The sequence below is a fragment of the Nerophis lumbriciformis genome, linkage group LG01, assembly GCF_033978685.3.
Source record: "Nerophis lumbriciformis linkage group LG01, RoL_Nlum_v2.1, whole genome shotgun sequence".
NCBI lineage: Eukaryota > Metazoa > Chordata > Actinopteri > Syngnathiformes > Syngnathidae > Nerophis > Nerophis lumbriciformis.
The window spans coordinates 65628460-65653497 of record NC_084548.2 but is presented as its reverse complement, the minus strand read 5'-3'; the positions used below and the strand labels follow the sequence as shown (position 1 = coordinate 65653497).

At 37.9% G+C, this 25038-nt stretch overlaps 1 protein-coding gene across 5 annotated transcripts in view; it reads left to right on the top strand.

Moving 5' to 3' along the window:
• LOC133571850 (deoxyribonuclease-1-like 2) overlaps nucleotides 1-25038 on the top strand; it is a 55022-nt gene that overhangs the window by 7732 nt on the left and 22252 nt on the right. Inside the window, exons 2-5 of one of the 5 annotated variants that reach the window (XM_061924388.1) lie at nucleotides 11323-11366; nucleotides 14446-14610; nucleotides 18878-18966; nucleotides 19299-19310. In XM_061924388.1, coding sequence (XP_061780372.1) covers nucleotides 14452-14610; nucleotides 18878-18966; nucleotides 19299-19310 — 260 coding nt within the window. In that variant the 5' untranslated portion in view covers nucleotides 11323-11366; nucleotides 14446-14451. Of the gene's footprint in view, nucleotides 1-11322; nucleotides 11367-14445; nucleotides 14611-18877; nucleotides 18979-19298; nucleotides 19311-25038 lie in introns of all 5 variants that reach the window. The other 4 variants (XM_061924367.1, XM_061924394.1, XM_061924383.1 and 1 more) reach the window with 4 other exon arrangements.

Here is a 25038-nt window from a genome sequence, read left to right as displayed (position 1 = left end):
TTTAAGAGTGTCACAACATTGCTGTTTACTGCAGACGAACTGCTTTACGGTAGACCAAAACGTGAGTGCTGTTGTGTGTTGTTGCCGCGCTGGGAGGACGTTAATGAAACTGCCTAACAATAAACCCACATAAGAAACCAAAAACTCGCCCTCGATCATTCTACAGTTATAACGTCATTGGGCAGGCACACCGTTTATATTGTGGGACCTGAGTCCGCCTGAATTTCGGGAGATTTTCGGGAGATAATTTGTCCCGGGAGGTTTTCGGGAGAGGCGCTGAATTTCCGGAGTCTCCCGGAAAATCCGGGAGGGTTGGCAAGTATGCTAAACATGTACCAGTTAAACACTTTTGATAGTCAAATTAAAATGTGAAATAAAGTAGTTCACATTGTTTGAATTTGTATATCATAGGGATGTAGCGATGAGCAAAATTCATAACACTCATAATGTGACCAAAATTATCACGGTTATCATTATTATCACGGCATTATTGAATGTGAAGAAATACTTATAGGCACACTGAAATCTTTGGACCCACAATATGCTTCTTTGGCAGAAGAAACAATAAATATTGTTCTTAAGAGACATGTTGTTTTTATTTGAGGGTTTGAATGTGGTTATCTCCTCCTGTTCTAACCTGTAAAGGTTTTATATTGTTTGTAATGATAGTGATTAGCATTTAAGCGAGCCTGCTTCTCCAGTAAATAAGCAGTGTCACTGGTCCGTGATTTTATTAAAGTGGAATTATCAATCACGATTTTACAATCATTTTAACTTACAACAATAATGCTAACCGTCGGTTTTTCATTAATACCGTTTATCGTTACATCCCTAGTAGGTAGCTTATTCAATTAAAATATGATTACTTTCAAAAACACGGTTAAGTTCAAATCCAAAATGACCCTGGTCTGAATCGGGTTTGAGTTCAGGACCCTGGGAGTTCCACAGATCAGGGCCAGTGTTAATTTAATTTTGAGCAGTTTTTAATTGTTTTAGTCAGTCTTGATGAAAATTTATTTTAATTTTAGTCATCTAAATTGATTTAGTTTTAGTCGATTACATTTATCCACAGTTTATTTGACAAAAATGACAGTATATTTTGTTGACTAAAATATAAAGTACAAAGGAAAACGCATCTTTGAGGTTGTCTTAAAGCCATTTTTATGAAGGTTATTGCAGGGCATCTTAAAAAACTACATTCACAACAAAATCTGCACTCCGTGAATATATCAATAAGTACATTCCACACTGAAAGTGAGCATTTTTTTCAAATGTTGAATAATACATGACTTAAATGGTCATATGAAGAAACAAGCTAGTATTATTCTACAAACCCCGTTTCCATATGAGTTGGGAAATTGTGTTAGATGTAAATATAAACGGCATACAATGATTTGCAAATCCTTTTCAACCCATATTCAATTGAATGCACTACAAAGACAACATATTTGATGTTTAAACTCATATATATATATATTTTTTTTGCAAATAATAATTAACTTAGAATTTCATGGCTGCAACATGTGCCAAAGTAGTTGGGAAAGGGCATGTTCACCACTTTGTTACATGGCCTTTCCTTTTAACAACACTCAGTAAACGTTTGGGAACTGAGGAGACACATTTTTGAAGCTTCTCAGGTGGAATTCTTTCCCATTCTTGCTTGATGTACAGCTTAAGTTGTTCAACAGTCCGGGGGTCTCCGTTGTGCTATTTTAGGCTTCATAATGCGCCACACATTTTCAATAGGAGACAGGCAGGCCAGTCTAGTACCCGCACTCTTTTACTATGAAGCCACGTTGATGTAACACGTGGCTTGGCATTGTCTTGCTGAAATAAGCAGGGGCGTCCATGGTAACGTTGCTTGGATGGCAATATATGTTGCTCCAAATCCTGTATGTACCTTTCGGCATTAATGGCGCCTTCACAGATGTGTAAGTTACCCATGTCTTGGGCACTAATACACCCCCATACCATCACAGATGCTGGCTTTTCAACTTTGCGCCTATAACAATCCGGATGGTTCTTTTCCTCTTTGGTCCGGAGGACACAACGTCCACAGTTTCCAAAAACAATTTGAAATGTGGACTCGTCAAACCACAGAACACTTTTCCACTTTGTATCAGTCCATCTTAGATGAGCTCAGGCCCAGCGAAGCCGACGGCGTTTCTGGGTGTTGTTGATAAACGGTTTTCGCCTTGCATAGGAGAGTTTTAACTTGCACTTACAGATGTAGCGACCAACTGTAGTTACTGACAGTGGGTTTCTGAAGTGTTCCTGAGCCCATGTGGTGATATCCTTTACACACTGATGTCGCTTGTTGATGCAGTACAGCCTGAGGGATCGACGGTCACAGGCTTAGCTGCTTACGTGCAGTGATTTCTCCAGATTCTCTGAACCCTTTGATGTTATTACGGACCGTAGATGGTGAAATCCCTAAATTCCTTACAATAGCTGGTTGAGAAAGGTTTTTCTTAAACTGTTCAACAATTTGCTCACGCATTTGTTGACAAAGTGGTGACCCTTGCCCCATACTTGTTTGTGAATGACTGAGCATTTCATGGAATCTACTTTTATACCCAATCATGGCACCCACCTGTTCCCAATTTGCCTGTCCACCTGTGGGATGTTCCAAATAAGTGTTTGATGAGCATTCCTCAACTTTATCAGTATTTATTGCCACCTTTCCCAACTTCTTTGGCACGTGTTGCTGGCATCAAATTCTAAAGTTAATGATTATTTGCAACAACAAAAAAAAGTTTATCAGTTTGAACATCAAATATGTTGTCTTTGTAGCATATTCAACTGAATATGGGTTGAAAATGATTTGCAAATCATTGCATTCCGTTTATATTTACATCTAACACAATTTCCCAACTCATATGGAAATGGGATTTGTATATTGTGTATAACTACACTGGGGGTACACAATTGGTGTCTTGGCCACTGTCCCGTTTAAATACAGCAACCCTGTCTTTCTTAGCTTGAAAAAGGACAAATCTGGCCTTTTGGGTTGTCAAGTTGTACAATTAACTGAACTATGTGCCGAGGACAAGTGCTTATTAATACATTGGCAGACAAGTTCACCCGTGGTGTACAACAAAAGCAGTAGTAGTAATAGTAAGCTGTCTTGCTCCTGCTTAACTGTCTTTAATTATAACAGTAATTCGGTACAGTATGAGTCATTTGGAAATGTTATCTTCGGCCTATTTACTGTTGTGTAGATGTCCTAATGATAGCCTGCAGACATATTTTTACCGGAGAAAATGGAACCACTGGGTTTCCAAACATGTTTTGTTGTCTACCGCGGCAAAGGTGAAGAGCGTCCATACCATATGGTTCTTCGTTCTTCCAGGTGTAGAAGACATATTGTTTTGAGGTGTGTTACAATACAGTCTTGTTACCCAGTGAAAAATCAAGACCATGCCTTACAAAGACAGTAGTTCTGATTGGATAATCTCTGTGATTTACCCTCCCACATGCAACTGTGATTGGATAGATACTAGGGATGTCCCGATCCAGGTTTTTGCACTTCCGATCCGATACCGATGTTGTTTTTGCACTTCCGATCCGATACCGATACTGACCGATACCGATACTAACCGATAATGGCCTATCCGAGCATGTATTAAAGTTTAAAGTTATTTAGCCTACTTAGTTGTCAGAATCATGTTGAAAAGGGTTTTAGTACTCTTGATAACAACTAGCCAGCTGAATTAGGTGAGTTTGAATAATACACAATGGTTGATAACAAGAAACTGACCTGTTTATTCAAGGATAAACACAAAATAGACAAAATTATACATGACAAACAGAAATGGCATCATTGAACTAGGGCTGGGCGATATGGCCTTTTTTTAATATTGCGATATTTTAAGGCCATATTGCGATACACGATATATATCTCGATATTTTGCCTTAGCCTTGAATGAACACTTGATGCATATAATCACAGCAGTATGATGATTTTATGTGTTTTGATTGATTGATTGAGACTTTTATTAGTAGGTTGCACAGTGAAGTACATATTCTGTACAATTGACCACTAAATGGTAACACCCGAATAAGTTTTTCAACTTGTTTAAGTCGGGGTCCACTTAAATTGATTCATGATACAGATATATACTATCAGATATATACTATCATCATAATACAGTCATCACACAAGATAATCACATTAAATGATTTACATTATTTATAATCCAGGGTGTGGAGGGGGGCGCCGGATGTAAGTGTCAAAAAGACAGCCAAAAGAGTTTGATATGATAATAAATCTAAAGTTAAAATATAGGGTAGAAATGCACCCATTTGCAGGAAATGTAGTCTTGATTTTCAACATTTTCTTTCAAGGCTTGCATGTCTACATTAAAACATTCTTCTTCATACTGCATTAATATATGCTACTTTTAAACTTTCATGCAGAGAAGGAAATCACAACTAAAAAAATCACTAATTTTTTCATACGGTGTTGATCTGGAAATTTTTGCCTCGGCATTTTGATGGTGTGGACGTGTGGCACCGAATGGAGATAAGCGTCTCGACAGACGTTATAATATTTGAACAATGATGACGAAAACTGTTTTCTCTGTCGTGTCAGTGTGTCGAAAATTGTTATGCGCTTATTTTTTTATTTGATTTTGTGCCTGGCATATAATTGCTATGCGCAGAGGAAGTTTAAACAGTGCGCAATTGCATAGGCGCGCACCTTTAGAGAGAACGTTGGTCACACGGTTGCGCTAGCATCACAGCTAACGTTAGCCATGCTGCTACCTCTCTGCTCGGGGAGGGCATATACGATGTGACGTATGACGTGACAGTATGTGACGTATGACGTGACAGTATGTGACGTGTGTAAGAAGGTGCGCTTGCTGTCTGTGAGAAGCACAGACACAGAAAAGAGTGGGAAGAACCTTTCGTGTAATGCCAGCAGCTAAAAGCAACTGCGTGAGAATCCACAGACTTGTGGATGTGTTGGTGTGCTGGAAAATGCGGAACGAAAATTAGGGCGCAGCAGAAAAGTGGAATGTACTATTTAAATAGGTGCGTTGGAAAACACGGACCGGAGTTTTTTTTTTTAACTGGATCTGGATCGGCATTTTCCCATGCCTTGCCGATACGCATTTTTTTTGCAAATATCGGCGGCCGATCCGATCCAAATATCGGATCGGGACATCCCTAATAGATACCTAACTGATTTCACCCGCCTACAGACAAAATTGAACATGATTAGATTTTATCTCGTTTTTACTCGTTGACTAAATCGTCAATTAACTTCGTCATTGTTTTACTCAACGTACATTTGGTTTTGATTGGTTATCGTTAGGGATGATGTTTGTTAAAGGGGAACATTATCACAATTTCAGAAGGGTTAAAACCATTAAAAATCAGTTCCCCGTGGCTTATTATATTTTTCGAAGTTTTTTTCAAAATTTTACCCATCGCGCAATATCCCTAAAAAAAAGCTTCAAATTGCCTGATTTTAACCATCGTTATATACACCCGTCCATTTTCCTGTGACGTCACACAGTGATGCCAATACAAACAAACATGGCGGATAGAACAGCAAGTTATAGCGACATTAGCTCGGATTCAGACTCGGATTTCAGCGGCTTAAGCGATTCAACAGATTACGCATGTATTGAAACGGATGGTTGTAGTGTGGAGGCAGGTAGCGAAAACGAAATTGAAGAAGAAACTGAAGCTATTGAGCCATATCGGTTTGAATCGTATGCAAGCGAAACTGACGAAAACGACACGACAGCCAGCGACACGGGAGAAAGCGAGGACGAATTCGGCGATCGCCTTCTAACCAACGATTGAGATGTGTTTGTTTGGCATTAAAGGAAACTAACAACTATGAACTAGGTTTACAGCATATGAAATACATTTGGCAACAACATGCACTTTGAGAGTGCAGACAGCCCATTTCAGGCGCGCTAAGAACATATATTTTTCCACGATTTCAGCACTCAGGTTAACCATACCTAAATAGACACAAAATACTGCATATACACAAGACTACCCGAATGTACTCGAATGATTGAAAAAAATAAATGTTTTTAAGCTAACTTATTGGTAAACACAGTTTATGTATACCGGTAATCATTTACGTAAAACCGCGAGTAATGAATAAAGTTTTCATCAATTAATATATTCTGTAGACATACCCTCATCCGCTCTCTTTTCCTGAAAGCTGATCCGTCCAGTTTTGGAGTTGATGTCAGCATCTGCTTTGAGTGTCGCAGGATATCTTCACATTCTTGCCATCTCTGTCGTAGCATAGCTTTCGTCGGTAAAGTGTGCGGAACAAACGACTGACCATTTCGTCGGCTTTCCCCACAGCCTCGTATTTTGAACAAATTTCGTCCAATTTCTTGCCACTTTCGCATCTTTGGGCCACTGGTGCAACTTGAATCCGTCCCTGTTCGTGTTGTTACACCCTCCGACAACACACCGACGAAAGTGAGAAAATGGCGGATTTGTGACGTCATCGCTCCGAGAGCGAATAATAGAAAGGCGTTTAATTCGCCAAAATTCACCCATTTAGAGTTCGGAAATCGGTTAAAAAAATATATGGTCTTTTTTCTGCAACATCAAAGGTATATATTGACGCTTACATAGGTCTGGTGATAATGTTCCCCTTTAAGAAATTATCGATTTCGATGCCATTATCGAATCCTCTTATCGAACCGATTCCTTATCGATTCTCTTATAGAATCAAATTAGGTTGTTGTATGTGGAAAAAAAACACACAATACTTGGTTTGACAAAAGCTCACTTTTATTTTTTAAGAAAAATAAATAAATAAAATAAATAAATAAATATTGACTGTTCTTACCCCCCAAAAACATTTAATAAAATAAATAAATATTGACTGTTAGTGCCCCTTTAAGTGGGCCACCGAAGGAAAAATACATGCAGAGAAAATCCTGCATTCATTTGTATTGTACAGCACTTTACATTTGAAACAAATCTCAGAGTAATAGTGTTTACTTTTTGCTCCATTACATGTCAGCAAAATACAATTATTAACCTACTTGTATTCGTCTGTGTTCACCAAGTTGAAAGAAACATTATCTTAATTCACATCTTGCAAGCACTAGTTTATTAGACAGACCTGCAAACTCTGGAGTGGTGTAGGCTACAAGATACCGCTAACGTTATCAGACACATACAAAAAGGCTATGACGTTACCGTTAGCTACTGACTATGCTTAGGTAACGTTAGTCGAGCTAACATTACTGCAGTCTTGGTTGACATAAGAGGTAACGTTATTTTAGCCTAAAAGCTACAAGTGAGCAGATATGGAAATTAACCGGCAACAGTTAACGTTAGTTACTCACCGGCACTATCACTGGGACTGCAGGTTGAAGCAGAGGAAGAGGGGCGTGCTTCTTCATCTCTGTTGCTGCTTCTGCACGTGTTCTCTAACCTTCAGGTTATGTACGGCCTGAACATGTTTCAACATGTTTGTTGTACTGCTCCCCTTACAGGAAAGCGAAGCCTGGCAATAATTGCAGATAGCCGTTTCCTTGTCGTATTTCTTAGTAAATTGAAGCCATGCCGTGGAGCATTTTTTTCTGGTCCATTGTTGTTGCCGCTTCTGTATCTGCCGCCGAATGACTGAGCTATTTCATTTCCTGTGACGTGCCACAGGACATTTCCTGTGACACCGGATTCATTCCCAGGGACTCGAATAAAGAACCAAATCTTTTTCTTTACTATAGTGGCTTCGATAACGGGAACCGTTTCTCAAAAAGGGATTAGAATCCATGGAATAGGTTCTTTTCTTATCGAACAATCGGGAGAACCGGTTTTTGAACATCATCCCTAGTTATCGTCCTATTGTAGTCACGGAAAATAGGTATTTGACGATAACTTAAACGGACATTTTTAGTCAACAAAATGAACACTGATAAGGGCCACAGACAGAAAAGGCTAACTGTCCAAAAGATGTTTTTCTAAGACAAACCAGTTTGTTTTCAGCGGAATCGAGTGCCTAAGCAAAGAATCCCATGCGTTGGTGACTCAGTCTCGTCATGTTTTTAAAACACTGCATGAGTACGATTCGGTCTCAGTCAGATCTTTTGTAATGGATTACTCATGAAAACTGTGTTACTGTAGAAGCTTGCTGACAAACAGGAGGGGCTGGCTTGTTCAAACACTTACATAATAGTTTTAGAAGACACAAGTTGATCAGATATTCAAAAATAAGTATTTTTACCTTCGACAGAACTTGGCAAATAGTGTCTTCCAATAGGTTTTCTATCAAGACTCTTCAGTGCTTTGTTGTAAATCATTCTTAACGGTTTTGGTTGGTGGGGCCATTGGAGAAGGAGGTTATACAATAGCTCAGACTGACGAGAGAATATCATGCATAAAACATTTGCAGCATTAATGTCGATCGATCCAGATCCAGTTTAAAAAAAAACTCCGGTCCGTGTTTTCCAACGCACCGACTTAAATAATACATTCCACTTTTCTGCTGCTCCCTAATTTCCGTTCCGCATTTTCCAGCACACCTTCAACACATCCACAGGTCTGTGGATTCTCACTCAGTTGCTTTTAGCTGCTGGCATTACACGACAGGCTCTTCTCACTCTTTCCCGTGTCTCCCTCTCACAGACAGCAAGCGCACCTTCTTACACACGTCACATACTGTCACGTCATACGTCACATACGTATACCTCCTCTTCGAGCAGAGAGGTAGCAGCATGGCTAACATTAGCTGTGATGCTAGTGCAAACGCTAAGGTGCGCGCCTGCTCAAACGTCCTGCGCACGGCAAATCTATGCCACGCACAAAATCAAATAAAAAAATAAGCGCATAACAATTTTCGACACACGGACACGACAGAGAAAACCGTTTTCGTCATCATTGTTAAAATATTGTAACGTCTGTCGAGACGCTTATCTCCATTCGGTGCCACACGTCCACACCATCAAAATGCCGAGGCAAACATTTCCACATCAACACCGTATGAAAAAATTAGTGATTTTTTTAGTTGTGATTTCCTTCCCTGCATGAAAGTTTAAAAGTAGCATATATTAATGCAGTATGAAGAAGAATGTTTTAATGTAGACATGCAAGCCTTGAAAGAAAATTTTGAAAATCAAGACTACATTTCCTGCAAATGGGTGCATTTCTACCCTATATTTTAACTTTAGATTTATTCTCATATCAAACTCTTTTGGCTGTCTTTTTGACACTTACATCCGGCGCCCCCCTCCACACCCTGGATTATAAATAATGTAAATAATTCAATGTGATTATCTTGTGTGATGACTGTATTATGATGATAGTATATATCTGATAGTATATATCTGTATCATGAATCAATTTAAGTGGACCCCGACTTAAACAAGTTGAAAAACTTATTGGGGTGTTACCATTTAGTGGTCAATTGTACGGAATATGTACTTCACTGTGCAACCTACTAATAAAAGTCTCAATCAATCAATCAAAATACATAGAATCATCATACTGCTGTGATTATATGCATCAAGTGTTCATTCAAGGCTAAGGCAAAATATCGAGATATATATCGTGTATCGCAATATGGCCTTAAAATATCGCAATATTAAAAAAAGGCCATATCGCCCAGCCCTAGTTCAATGATGCCATTTCTGTTTGTCATGTATAATTTTGTCTATTTTGTGTTTATCCTTGAATAAACAGGTCAGTTTCTTGTTACCAACCATTGTGTATTATTCAAACTCCCCTAATTCAGCTGGCTAGTTGTTATCAAGAGTACTAAAACCCTTTTCAACATGATTCTGACAACTAAGTAGGCTAAATAACTTTAAACTTTAATACATGCTCGGATAGACCAGTATCGGTCAGTATCGGTATCGGATCGGAAGTGCAAAAACAATATCGGTATCGGATCGGAAGTGCAAAAACCTGGATCGGGACACCCCTAGCACTAATACACCCCCAAACCATCACAGATGCTGGCTTTTCAACTTTGCGCCTATAACAATCCGAATGGTTCTTTTCCTCTTTGGTCCGGAGGACACGACGTCCACAGTTTCCAAAAGCAATTTGGACTCGTCAGACCACAGAACACTTTTCCACTTTGTATCAGTCCATCTTAGATGAGCTCAGGCCCAGCGAAGCCGACGGCGTTTCTGGGTGTTGTTGATAAACGGTTTTCGCCTTGCATAGGAGAGTTTTAACTTGCACTTACAGATGTAGCGACCAACTGTAGTTACTGACAGTGGGTTTCTGAAGTGTTCCTGAGCCCATGTGGTGATATCCTTTACACACTGATGTCGCTTGTTGATGCAGTACAGCCTGAGGGATCGAAGGTCACAAGCTTAGCTGCTTACGTGCAGTGATTTCTCCAGATTCTCTGAACCCTTTGATGATATTACGGACCGTAGATGGTGAAATCCCTAAATTCCTTGCAATAGCTGGTTGAGAAAGGTTTTTCTTAAACTGTTCAACAATTTGCTCACGCATTTGTTGACAAAGTGGTGACCCTCGCCCCATCCTTGTTTGTGAATGACTGAGCATTTCATGGAATCTACTTTTATACCCAATCATGGCACCCACCTGTTCCCAATTTGCCTGTTCACCTGTGGGATGTTCCAAATAAGTGTTTGATGAGCATTCCTCAACTTTATCAGTATTTATTGCCACCTTTCCCAACTTCTTTGTCACGTGTTGCTGGCATCAAATTCTAAAGTTAATGATTATTTGCACACAAAAAAAAGTTTATCAGCTTGAACATCAAATATGTTGTCTTTGTAGCATATTCAACTGAATATGGGTTGAAAATGATTTGCAAATCATTGTATTCCGTTTATATTTACATCTAACACAATTTCCCAACTCAAATGGAAACGGGGTTTGTAGAAGTGATTTAGAGGTAGAATTGATTTCTCACATTAGCTGCATTGCTAGCCACCTAGAACGAGACCATTTTTATATGTTAGAAAGCGGGGGAAAAATAACTTTTGTCTTCTTGTCTCTCATAAGGATTGTGAACGATAGGCAAAATTAAAAAAAAAAAAGTGCGGATCCCCTTCAAAGCGTTGAACCGGAAGTAGAAGTGCCGTTCTGTCTTCTAATTGTCCGTAGCTTTTCTACTGGTATGGATTCTTCTTTCATCACTCCAAGCAACATTTGTAAGTTTTACAATATAACTCAAACAATTTATACTCACCAAAGCGTCCCACGTGTGCTATCGTGCATATTTGTACATGCTATGGTAACGGGATGAAGCCAGCGTCGTTCGCATCAGCTAGTATGCTAACACGTCTACAAGTGTCTGTGTTTGTGTTATTAACTTACAATGGCATTCTTTTTCTTTTGTTTCAGTTTCACAAATTCCACAGTAAATTCACCAAAACGTCACTGTGGAGGTATGTAGATAAACATTTATTAAATATTTATGTGTAAATGACTCATTTCACAACTGTGCCTTTATGGTCCGGTGCGACTGATATATTGCCAAAAGTATTTGGCCACCCATCCTAATGATCAGAATCAGGTGTCCTAATCACTTGGCCACACGTGTATAAAGACTGTTTCTATAAACATTTGCGAAAGAATGGGCCGCTCTCAGTGATTTCCAGCGTGGAACTGTCATAGGATGCCACCTGTGCAACAAATCCAGTTGTGAAATGTCCTCGCTCCTAAATATTCCAAAGTCAACTGTCGGCTTTATTATAAGAAAAGTGAAGAGTTTGGGAACAACAGCAACTCAGCCACCAAGTGGTAGGCCACGGAAACTGACAGACAGGGGTCAGCGCATAGTGCAAAGACTTTCTGCACAGTTCAGTTGCTACAGAGCTCCAAACTTCATGTGACCTTCCAATTAGCCCACGTACAGTACGCAGAGAGCTTCATGGAATGGGTTTCCATGGCCAAGCAGCTGCATCTAAACCATACATCACCAAGTCCAATGCAAAGCCTGGGATGCAGTGGTGTAAAGCACGTCGCCACTGGACTCTAGAGTAGTGGAGACACCTTCTCTGGAGTGATGAATCACGGCAATCTGATGGACCAGTCTGGGTTTGGAGGTCGCCAGGAGAACGCTACATTTCGGACTGCATTGTGCCGTGTGAAATTTGGTGGAGGAGGGATCATAGTGTGGGGTTGTTTTTCAGGAGTTGGGCTTGGCCCCTTGGTTCCAGTGAAAGGATAGCAAAACATTTTGGACAATTCCATGCTCCCCACCTTGTGGGAACAGTTTGGAGGGGGCCCCTTCCTCTTCCAACATGACCGTGCACCAGTGCACAAAGCAAGGTCCTTAAAGACATTCATGACAGAGTCTGGTGTGGATGAACTTGACTGGCCTGCACAGAGTCCTGACCTGAATCCGATAGAACATCTTTGGGATGAATTAGAACGGAGACTGAGAGCCAGGCCTTCTCGACCAATATCAGTGTGTGACCTCACCAATGCGCTTTTGGGAAAAATGGTCAAAAAATAAACACACTCTGCAACCTTGTGGACAGCCTTCCCAGAAGAGATGAAGCTATAATAGCTGCAAAAGGTGGACCGACATCATATTGAACCCTATGGGTTAGGAATGGAATGGCACTTCAAGCTTAGTCAAGGCAGGTGGCCAGATACTTTTGGCAATATAGTGTATTTTTAAGTGTCTTAATGGGTTTGTTTATTCAAAATATATATTTTTGACTGTCTTCCATTAAAAATATTTTTTTAGCCCTTTTCATGATTGTAAATTGTAAAATGTACTCTCAAGTCATAAAATATTAGGGCTGTGAATCTTTTGGGCTAACTATTTGATTCAGAATATATTCCATTCAAAATCAATACTGTCAAGACTTGGTCCTGGGTGTTTGCTTTTCCGGAATGCAACGGAAAGTTGGCTCGGGCGAGACAGAAATGTGAGTACATGATTGTTTATTACTATCAAAAAAAGTACAAACGAAAAGCGCGTACAGTGGCGGAGAATAAACTATGAAACCAAAAGACTATAGCATTAATAAACAAAAACTTACTTTGCTTGGACTAAAGTTGCAGCATGAAAGATGGACATGAAAAAACAAGTGTCAGGAATGTGAAGAGCATAAATGTGGTATGTCGCCAGAAAGACAAACTGAAAACAATGAACTTAAATACTACAGACATGATTAACGAAAACAGGTGCGTGACGTGACAGGTGAAAACTAATGGGTTGCTATGGTGACAAACAAGAGTGCACAATGAGTCCAAACGTGGAACAGGTGAAACTAATGGGTAACCATGGAAACAAGACAAGAGAGTGAAAAGCCAGAAACTAAAGAGTCCAATAACTAAACAAAACAAAACATGACTAAAACAAAACATGATTACACAGACATGACAAATAATAACATTAGGTGCCAGTTCTGTGATTAACTACTTAAATATATAAACAGATGTGATACATTTCCGTATTACTTCAAAGAAAACTGGTTTTGTTTAATAAAATTCAACTTAAACATTTAATAAAGTCAAATACAAATAAGGCAGCGAGAGAAGTATCCCACACTTCTCTTTTCCAAAGTAAATGTGTACAACAGATATGTGTGTGACCTCACCAAAAGCGCTTTTGGAAGAATGGTGGAAAATTCCTATAAACACACTCCGCAACCTTGTGGACAGCCTTCCCAGAAGAGTTGAAGCTGTAATAGCTGCAAAAGGTGGACCCACATCATATTGAACCCTATAGGTTAGGAATGGGATGGCACTTCAAGTTCATATGTGAGTCAAGGCAGGTGGCCAAATACTTTTGGCGATATAGTGTATATCAGTGGTCCCAACCACCGGGCCACGGCCCGGTACCGGTCCGTGGACCGATTAGTACCGGGCCACACAAGCAATAATTTTTTAAAATTTTAATTTTTTTAATTTATTTTTTTTATTAAATCAACATAAAAAACACACTGTATACATTATATATCAATATAGATCAATACAGTCTGCAGGGATACAGTCCGTAAGCACACATGATTGTATTTCTTTACGACAAAAAAAAAAATAAAGAAACAAAAATACCATACACAGCTAAAAAAAGGTTGGGGACCACTGGTGTATATGGAAAAGTTTTTCTTTCTAAAATTTAGTGGGTGCGGCTGATGTATATAGCCCGGAAAATACTGCAATGTCTTTTTTTCAAAACAGAAATAAATATGAAAGTGGCCCCCGCATACTTTGACTTTAAGTTATGTGGCCCTTGGTGGAAAAGGTCTGGTATAGCGAGACTAAAAGGGGGGGAGGGTCTTATTGGATTGTGATTTAGGAGAAGGTGACAGTTGTTGATAATGCACAAGTCACTTTACCGGTCCCGTCGCCTGCACGCCTGCCAATAGGGAGGCGCCATGCTGGGAGGGGAGGGGGAGGAGGTGAGAGCAGTGGCAGGGCGCGCCGTTAAACATGTGCTGTTGTGCGCTCCCTCCACATGTGACCTCCCGTACCAACGAGCCGGCGATTGTGTGTTTTATTCCACAGTCCACCATGAGGGAGCGCGCTCCTCGTCTACCTCTCCTCCTCGCCTTCCTGTCCGCGGTGGTCGGAGGCGGGGCCGTCTCCGAGTTCAGGATCTGTGCCTACAATGTGCAGAATTTCAACTCGCAGAAGGCGGCGAACTTCAAAGTGCTGCACACGCTCACTCGGGTACCACACACACACACACACACACACACACACACACACACACACACACACACACACTCTCTTGTATTTGTTACTTTCTTGAGACCTGCCCTTCTTGAAATTCCTCCCTCTTTAGGATCACCCTTTCTAGATATATAAAGAAGTGTATTTACAACATTAATAATATATACCATCCATCCATCCATTTTCTACCGCTTATTCCCTTTTGGGGTCGCGGGCATACTATGCAAATATAAAAAATATTTTTAGTTAATTTTAAACATTTTTTAATTTTTAGTTTGTAATTGGTGTTTAATCTTCATTATTTACTTCAAGTTATGACAGTATGTCTCTATATACATATTTATTTATTTTTTTAAATTAATTTTGGCCAAAGGGGGCGCATTTCAATTTCTTACACTCCCTTATTAGTACATATTTTGACCAGAGGGGGAGCACTTCAAATTTTTGCAGACACATTCTTGTATTTGTTACCTTCTTGAGCCCTCCAAAAAATGCCTCCCTCTTTAGGACCACCCTTTCTAGATATATAAAGATTTATTATTTACAACATTAGTCATATATACATACCATGCAAATATAAAAAAGGTAAGCTTTTAGTTAATTTTTTTGAATTTTTTGTTGTAATTTGATTTTAATCTTCATTATTTACTTAAAGTTCTTACAGTATGTCTCTATACACAAATTTATTTTTATTTTTTTAAATACATTTTGGCCAAAGGGGGTGCATTTCAATTTCTTACACACACTTATTAGTACATATATTGACCAGAGGGGGAGTACTTCAAATTTTTGCAGACATATTCTTGTATTTGTTACCTTCTTGAGACCTCCAAAAAATGCTTCCCTCTTTAGGACCACCCTTTCTAGATATATAAATATTTATTATTTACAACATTAATCATATATACATACCATGCAAATATAAAAAAGGTAAGCTTTTAGTACATTTTTTTGAATTTTTTGTTTGTAATTACATTTTAATCTTCATTATTTACTTAAAGTTATTACAGTATGTCTCTACATACATATTCTTTTTTTTTTTTTTAATACATTTTGGCCAAAAGAGGCGCATTTCAATTTCTTACACACACTTGTTAGTACATATATCGACCAGAGGGGGAGCACTTCAAATTTTTACAGACATATTCTTGTATTTGTTACCTTCTTGAGACCTCCAAAAAAATGCCTCCCTCTTTAGGACCACCCTTTCTAGATATATAAAGATGTATTATTTACAACATTAATCATATATACATACCATGCAAATATAAAAAAGGTAAGCTTTTAGTACATTTTTTTGAATTTTTTGTTTGTAATTTGATTTTAATCTTCATTATTTACTTAGTTATTACAGTATGTCTCTATATACATATTCTTTTTTTTTTTTTAAATACATTTTGGCCAAAGGGGGCGCATTTCAATTTCTTACACACACTTGTTGGTACATATATCGACCAGAGGGGGAGCACTTCAAATTTTTACAGACATATTCTTGTATTAGTTACCTTCTTGAGACCTCCAAAAAATGCCTCCCTCTTTAGGACCACCCTTTCTAGATATATAAAGATGTGTATTTACAACATTAATAATATATACATACTATGCAAATATAAAAAAGGTAAGCTTTTACTTAATTTTTTTATTTTTTACTTTTTGTTTATAATTGTTTTTCAATCTTCATTATTTACTTCAAGTTATTACAGTATGTCTCCATATACATATTACTTTTTTTTTTTTTTTAATACATTTTGGCCAAAGGGGGCGCATTTCAATTCTTACACACACTTGTTAGTACATATATTGACCAGAGGGGGAGCACTTCAAATTTTTACAGACCTATTCTTGTATTTGTTACCTTCTTGAGCCCTCCAAAAAATGCCTCCCTTTTTAGGAGGCATTTTCTAGATATATAAAGATTTATTATTTACAACATTAATAATATATACATAATATGCAAATATAAAAAAGGTATGCTTTTAGTTAATTTTGAATTTTTTGTTTGTAATTGGTTTTTAATCTTCATTATTTACGTAAAGTTATTACAGTATCTCTCTCTCTCTCTCTCTCTCTCTCTCTCTCTCTGTCTCTGTCTCTGTCTCTCTCTCTCTCTCTCTATTTATATATATATATATATATATATTTTTTTTAATATATATAAATGTATATATATATTTATTTATTTATATATATAAATGTATATATATTTTTATATATAAATATATATTTATATTTATACATATATATAAATAAGTATATATATATATATAAAATGTATTTATTTATTTATATTTATATACATAAATGTTTATATATATATATATATATATATATATATATATATATATATATATATATATTAGAGATGCGCGGATAGGCAATTATTTCATCCGCAACCGCATCAGAAAGTCGTCAACCATCCGCCATCCACCCGATCTAACATTTAATCAAAAACCCGCACCCGCCCGCACCAGCTTGTTGTTATATATCTAATATAGACGATGCAAGGCATTAGTGAGGCATTAGTGAGGTTATAAAGCTTTTGCCTGTAAAAGAAAGGAGACTGATCCAATGCAGCAGAGACATTCGCGTGCCACGCTGTCACGGCCCAGATGCACACCAGTGCGCAATCATATGGGAGCCGCGCTGAGCGCACCTCCAAGCGCGTGGAGGTGCGATGTCCCTCGCGCCCGAGGCTTCAGCGCGCATCGCGGCGGCCATCCTACTCGTCGCGGCCTAGCCCTCGAGGCTCTCGCTGCCGGCGACGGCCGGGTATGGGCCCGACGCTCCAGCGCCATCCATTTTCAGGGCTAGTTGATTCGGCAGGTGGGTTGTTAAACACTCCTTAGCGGGTTCCGACTTCCATGGCCACCGTCCTGCTGTCTATATCAACCAGGGTGAGCCCCACCCATTTCGTGAGCGCACTGCGCGCGGAGTGACCCCTGTTACGCGCCCCCGGCAACAGGGGTGGCGGGCAGGTAAGCTGCGCGGGCGGACAGCGCGGAGTGACCCCTGTTACGAGCCCCCGGCCACGGGGGTGGCGGGCAGGTAAGCTGCTTACCTGCTGCGCGTGACGCCGGCCGCGGCGAAGGCTGACGAGGCGGGGTGTCGGTGCGGTGGGCGCGGTGGTGACCCTGGATGTGCGTCGGGCCCTTCTCGCGGATCACCTCAGCTACGGCTCCCGGTGGGGCCCTTTCGGGGGAAGGGGCCTCGGTCCCGGACCCCGGCGAGGCGTCCCTTCTCCGCTCCGTAAAAGTGTCCATCTCTTTTTTTTTTCTTCTTCTGTTGTGGCATATGCTGCAGGTGCCTGCTCGTTTTTCGTATGTGGGTAACAACATTTAACTATGTATATATATTTCCGAATTGGTTTAACTGCCACCCGCCTGAATCTATTTAAAATCTAATTTTTTTAAATTTCAACCGCCCGACCTGACCCACGGATAAAATCAATTTTTTTTTTATTTCAACCGCTCGATCCGCGGATAATCCGCGGACTCCGCGGTTGTGTCCGCAAACCGCGCATCTCTAATATATATATATATATATATATATATATATATATATACATACATACATACATACATACATACATACATACATACATATATATATATATATATATATATATATATATATATATATATATATATATATATATATATATATATATACATACATACATACATACATACATACATACATACATACATACATATATATATATATATATATATATATATATATATATATATATATATATATATATATATATATATATATATATATAAAATGTATTTATTTATATATATATATATATATATATATATATATATATATATACATAAATGTGTGTGTGTGTGTATATATATATATATATATATATAATTTATTTATTTTTTTATTATCTTTTTTTTTTAAATTAATTTTGGCCAAAGGGGACGCATTTCCATTTCTTACACACACTTGTTTTTACATATGTTAACCAGAGGGGTAGCACTTTTAAAAGCAACACAGTCAATTTGAAAAATCCCTTCATTTTGGGACCACCCTCATTTTGATAGATGTCACCACCAGGGGTGCAAATGAGACATTCTCTATTAGATGCAATGTTATTGGGACCATGATTTATGTCATCACTTGTTCACACCTCCTCATATGGAAGCTACTTTTCCTAGTTGATGTCTCAAGAAGGCTAGAAATACAAGAACACACATACACACACACCTTCTGTACGTTACTTACTAAAAAGTGAGCGTCCGCTTTGCAGATTATTTGCCGCTGTGACATCATCCTCCTGCAGGGAGTGACGGATTCCGACGGCTCCGCTATTAAGAAACTGGTGTCGTCCCTCAACAGGTACAGTGGAAGGTACTGCAGTAGGCCACGCCCCCGCCGACGGCCATTGTTTGTTGTGTTAGCGCGGCGGTGCATCATGTCACATTTGACCTGCCAGAACATTCCAATGTCGCCAACATTTTTGATGGATCCAAAGCAAAGTGGCGTGCTCCTCGTTGCCCCTCAAACAGAAAGTGACTCCCGATCGTGTCATCAAGTTAGCAATTTAACGTGTGTCCGGTTGCGCCCAAGTGGTGGTGGTGGTGGCGGTGACCTTTAAACCTTGCAGTGATGCGTCGATGCACCCAGGTGACGTCATGTCTGCTTTCTGACCCCTCCCCCACACCTGACAGGGAAACTCTAAGGTACGAAGGATTCTTACAGCATGCGTCGTCGCAGCTTTTAATCCAGAGCAATCAATTGCCTACTAATCTGATTGGCCGCAGTCGCACCACCCTCTAATGCTATATACATCATGAAAATATACGTGTCATGTTTTTGAGTACAGTCCTCCCAAATACTATAACAAGTACACTTAAAGGGGAACTGCACTTCTTTTTTTCCAATTTTGCCTATCGTTCACAATCATTATGAGAGACAAGAAATCACATGTATTTATTTCTTTATTTTAAAGATGATTAAAAAAAACACTTGGAAGATGCGGCTAATAAGAGTCATCGTTGTAGCCTTCAAAGTCTCTAAATATATATATATATATATATATATATATATATATATATATATATATATATATACAATGTAGTAACAGACACCTTCATAACAATATGTACAATATACACACTGCAAGTATATATATAATGTAGTAACAGACACCTTCATAACAATATGTAATATGTACAATATACACACTAAGTATATATATATAATGTAGTAACAGACACCTTCATAACAATATGTAATATGTACAATATACGCACTGCAAGTGTATATATATAATGTAGTAACAGACACCTTCATAACAATATGTAATATGTACAATATACTCACTGCAAGAATGTATATAATGTAGTAATAGACACCTTCATAACAGTATGTAATATGTACAATATACACACTGCAAGTATATATATAATGTAGTAACAGACACCTTCATAACAATATGTAATATGTACAATATACTCACTGCAAGAATATATATAATGTAGTAATAGACACCTTCATAACAATATGTAATATGTACAATATACACACTGCAAGTATATATATAATGTAGGAACAGGCACCTTCATAACAATATGTAATATGTACAATATACACACTGCAAGAATATATATAATGTAACAAACACCTTCATAACAATATGTAATTTGTACAATATACACACTGCAAGTATATATATAATGTAGTAACAGACACCTTCATAACAATATGTAATATGTACAATATACACACTGCAAGTATATATATAATGTAGTACCAGACACCTTCATAACAATATGTAATATGTACAATATACACACTGCAAGTATATATATAATGTAGTAACAGACACTTTCATACCAATATGTTCAATTTTTACCGTATTTTGCTCATTTTAAACATTGCTGAGTCCTCGGCGCATTTATTTCCGTTTCCATAGCAACGCACTTACGACTTCCAGCAGCACATGTGTGTTCCTTCTTCCGGAAACAAACGCAAGTGTGTTGTAATCATGGCAGACTTGGTAATAGACAACGGAGACGACTATTTTTGGACAAATGAGGATTCACAACCTTATCTTTTTGAAGCTGAATATACGGAGGATGAACTGCTGCTTTATAGAAGCGAGCACGAAGGTAGGGTGAGATGTTGAAGCAGACGGAAGCCGAGAGAGTGAGCTCAGCCTGACACGAAGCTGTAGATGTGGAATTTGAAGCAAAGCTATTTCGACTTAAATGGAGTGCTGACCCAAATAAACCGGAAAATAACATCCCCGGCCAGCTGGACCAAACGCACAACTATTAATCGAGTGAGTCACTATAATATTGATCATGATACACGCAGCGCACCATGCGTGTTATTACAACTACAGTGTGTACAAACAAAACATGAAATAATACTTTACAGAAAATTTAAATTGATTGCTTGCGTTTTTCTGTCCGTAAGATTGGTGTCTTATCCATTGTGTTGTGCATCACAAACTCAAACGCGATTCAGCTGCTGACTGACGTAGAAGCTAGCTTATCCCTTTACGTAGCTAGCTTTATTGGCTAATACCGAAGCACGCCGATGTGTTACTACGCTAAAAAAATAGTCCCCCAGTGTTCGCTCTTACAATAACAAAGTTGCTACAGTTTGGTTATTATACAGGTTACAGCAGTGTTTTTCAACCACACAAGTGTGCCGTGAGATACAGTCTGGTGTGCTGTGGGAGATTATTTAATTTCACCTATTTGGGTTAAAAACATTTTTTGCAAACCAGTAATTATAATCTGCATATGATGTGTTGTTGTTGAGTGTCGGTGCTGTCTAGAGCTCGGCAGAGTAACAGTGTAATACCCTTCCATATCAGTAGGTGGCAGCCGGTAGCTAATTGCTTTGTAGATGTCGGAAACAGCGGGAGGCAGGGTGCAGGTAAAAAGGTGTCTAATGCTTAAACCAAAAATAAACAAAAGGTGAGTGCCCCTAAGAAAAGGCATTGAAGCTTAGGGAAGGCTATACATATCGAAACTAAAACTGAATCGGCGACAAAGTAAACAAAAACAGAATGCTGGACGACAGCAAAGACTTACTGTGGAGCAAAGACGGCGTCCACAAAGTACATCCGAACATGACATGACAATCAACAATGTCCCCACAAAGACGGATACAAACAACTGAAATATTCTTGATTGCTAAAACAAAGTAGATGTAGAAAATATCGCTTAAAGGAACACATGAAACTGCTACAGGAAAATACCAAACAAAAAAGAGAAAGAGCCACCAAAATAGGAGCGCAAGACAAGAACTAAAACACTACACACAGGAAAACAGCAAAAAACTCTAAATAAGTCAGGGCGTGATGTGACAGGTGGTGACAGTACACCTACTTTGAGACAAGAGCTATAGTGATGCATAGTTGGTTATGGCTTAAATTCATATCCAACAATTCCAACGACTTTTTACTGTCAACCGAGTTTTGGTTTCTGCTGGTGGTGTGCCTCCGGACTTTTTCAACGCTAAAAATGTGCCTTGGCTCAAAAAAGGTTGAAAAGCACTGGCTTACAGAACATAAATGAAGTATTGTTGGTGGTTTTTGAATGCATTTTTAAAGTGATTTAGGGGTAGAATTGATTGCTCCCATTAGCTGCATTGCTAGCCACATAGAACGAGAACATTTTTAGTCAGAATGCAAAAAAAAAAAAATTTATATCCTCTTGTCTCTCATACTGATAGTGAACGATAGGCAATATTGCAGTTCCTGTTAAAGTGTACTACAGAGTAGTCCGTGTAGCCTCAATGAACCGCGGCTCCCCGGTCCCGGCGGCACTCGTGCATGCTTGAACTTGCTCGTGTTGCCAGATATTTTGACACAAATGGCTGTGAGTTGGGTATTTTCAGTGGAGAGTAAATCTACCCAAGCTGCACATTGACTACTCTTAAGTATATCCAACTTGACTTTGTATAGTATTGTCCCTTGACAAGATTAGTTAAAAATGTGAGGGCTGTACTCATGTACAGTATGTGTCTGTCCTTTTATCTTCCCGCCCTCCACTAACAGGAGCACTAACGGCCGCCGTGCTAACGCCGCTCACTAATTGGCTGGTGAAAATGAATGACTGCATGCGGGGGATGTTGATCAGTGACTTGGTCCTGTGATGACGTTTTGTTTGGGGGAGGTAATAATGAATAAGGGAGGGGGCGCGGCTTCTGGTGTGAAGCTTCTTAAAGGAACTCCGTACAAAAAACTAAATGGAAGTGACAAGTTGTAGACATGTTCAGACTCGGCCCACATTTGTAGCTCTGCTGTCTCTTTGGTGGGTCTGACGTGTCTACACTGTACAGAACTCAACTGCACAGATATCTGTCTAAAATGACGCATATGTTTACACGTTTATTGGATTAAAGTACACAGACGGATTCATTCGCTCAAAAGTCACACATTTGGTCAAAATAAGGTCTAAAATACATTTATTTGGTCATAATATGCATTTATTAGGTTAAATCACATGTTTTTGTCTAAAAAGGGCATTAATTAGGTAAAAAAATCACAAATTAGGTCTAAAATACATCTATTTGGTCATAATATGCATTAGGTTAAAGAACATGTTTTTGTCTAAAAGGGGCATTAATTAGGTAAAAAATCACAAACTAGGTCAAAAATACATTTATTTGGTCATAATATGCATTTATTAGGCCAAATCACATGTTTTTGTCTGAAAGGGGAATTAATTAGGTCAAAAATCACAAATTAGGTCTAAAATACATCTAATTGGTCATAATATGCAATTATTAGGTTAAATCACATTTTTTGTCTAAAAGAGGCATTAATTAGGTCAAAACTCACAAATTAGGTCTAAAATACATCTATTTGGTCATAATATGCATTTATTAGGTTAAATCACATGTTTTTGTCTAAAAGATGCATTAATTAGGTAAAAAAATCACAAATTAGGTCTAAAATACATCTGTTTGGTAATAATATGCAATTATTAGGTTAAAGGACATGTTTTTTGTCTAAAAGGCATTAATTAGGTAAAAAAATCACAAATTAGGTCAAAAATACATCTATTTGGTCATAATATGTATTTATTAGGTTAAAGAACATGTTTGTCTAAAAGGGGCATTAATTAGGCTAAAAGTCACAAACGAGGTAAACAATACATCTATTTGGTCATAATATGCAATTATTAGGTTAAACCACATGTTTTTGTTTTAAAGAGGCATTAATTAGGTCAAAAATCACAAATTAGGTCTAAAATACATTTATTTGATCATAATATGCATTTATTAGGCTAAAGGACATGTTTTTGTCTAAAAGGGGCATTAATTAGGCCAAAAGTCACAAACTAGGTATACAATACATCTATTTGGTCATAATATGCAATTATTAGGTTAAATCACATGTTTTTGTCTAAAAGAGGCATTAATTAGGTCAAAAATCACAAATTAGGTCTAAAATACATTTATTTGGTCATAATATGCATTTATTATGTTAAAAAACATGTTTTTGTCTAAAAGGGGCATTAGTTAGGCCAAAAGTCACAAACTAGGTATACAATACATCTATTTGGTCATAATATGCATTTATTAGGTTCAATCACATGTTTTTGTCTAAAAGAGGCATTAATTAGGTAAAAACTCACAAATTAGGTCTAAAATACATCTATTTGTTCATTATATGCATTTATTAGGTTAAAGGACATGTTTTTTTTTGTCTAAAAAGCATTAATTAGGTAAAAAAACACAAATTAAGTCTAAAATACACCTATTTGGTCATAATATGCATATATTAGGTTAAAGAACATGTTTTTGTCTAAAAGGGGCATTAATTAGGCCAAAAGTCACAAACTAGGTAAAGAATACATCTATTTGGTCATAATATGCAATTATTAGGTTAAACCACATGTTTTTGTTTTAAAGAGGCATTAATTATGTCAAAAATCACAAATTAGGTCTAAAATACATCTATTTGGTCATAATATGCATATATTAGGTTAAAGAACATGTTTTTGTCTAAAAGGGGCATTCATTAGGTAACAAAAATCACAAATTAGGTATACAATACACTTATTTGGTCATAATATGCATTTATTAGGTTAAAAGTCACAAACGAGGTCAAAAGTACATCTATTTGGTCATAATATGCATGTATTAGGTTAATTTAGTTAGTTTAGTCTAAAAGGGGCATTTTTTAGGCTAAATTAGTTCTAAAGGACACTTCTACAGTAATAGGTCAATAGACACATCCTAAAAACAAAAGACACATATTTGTTGGAAAAGATGCATCTTTTAGGTCAAAAGACATTCATTTGTCTAAAAGACATTCATTTGTCTAAAAGACAGATTTATTTGATAAAAAGTGACAAATTAGGTCAAAAGACATATGTCTTAAAGATGCATCTATTAGGTCACAGATACATATATTAGTTAAAATAAACATCCATTAGATCA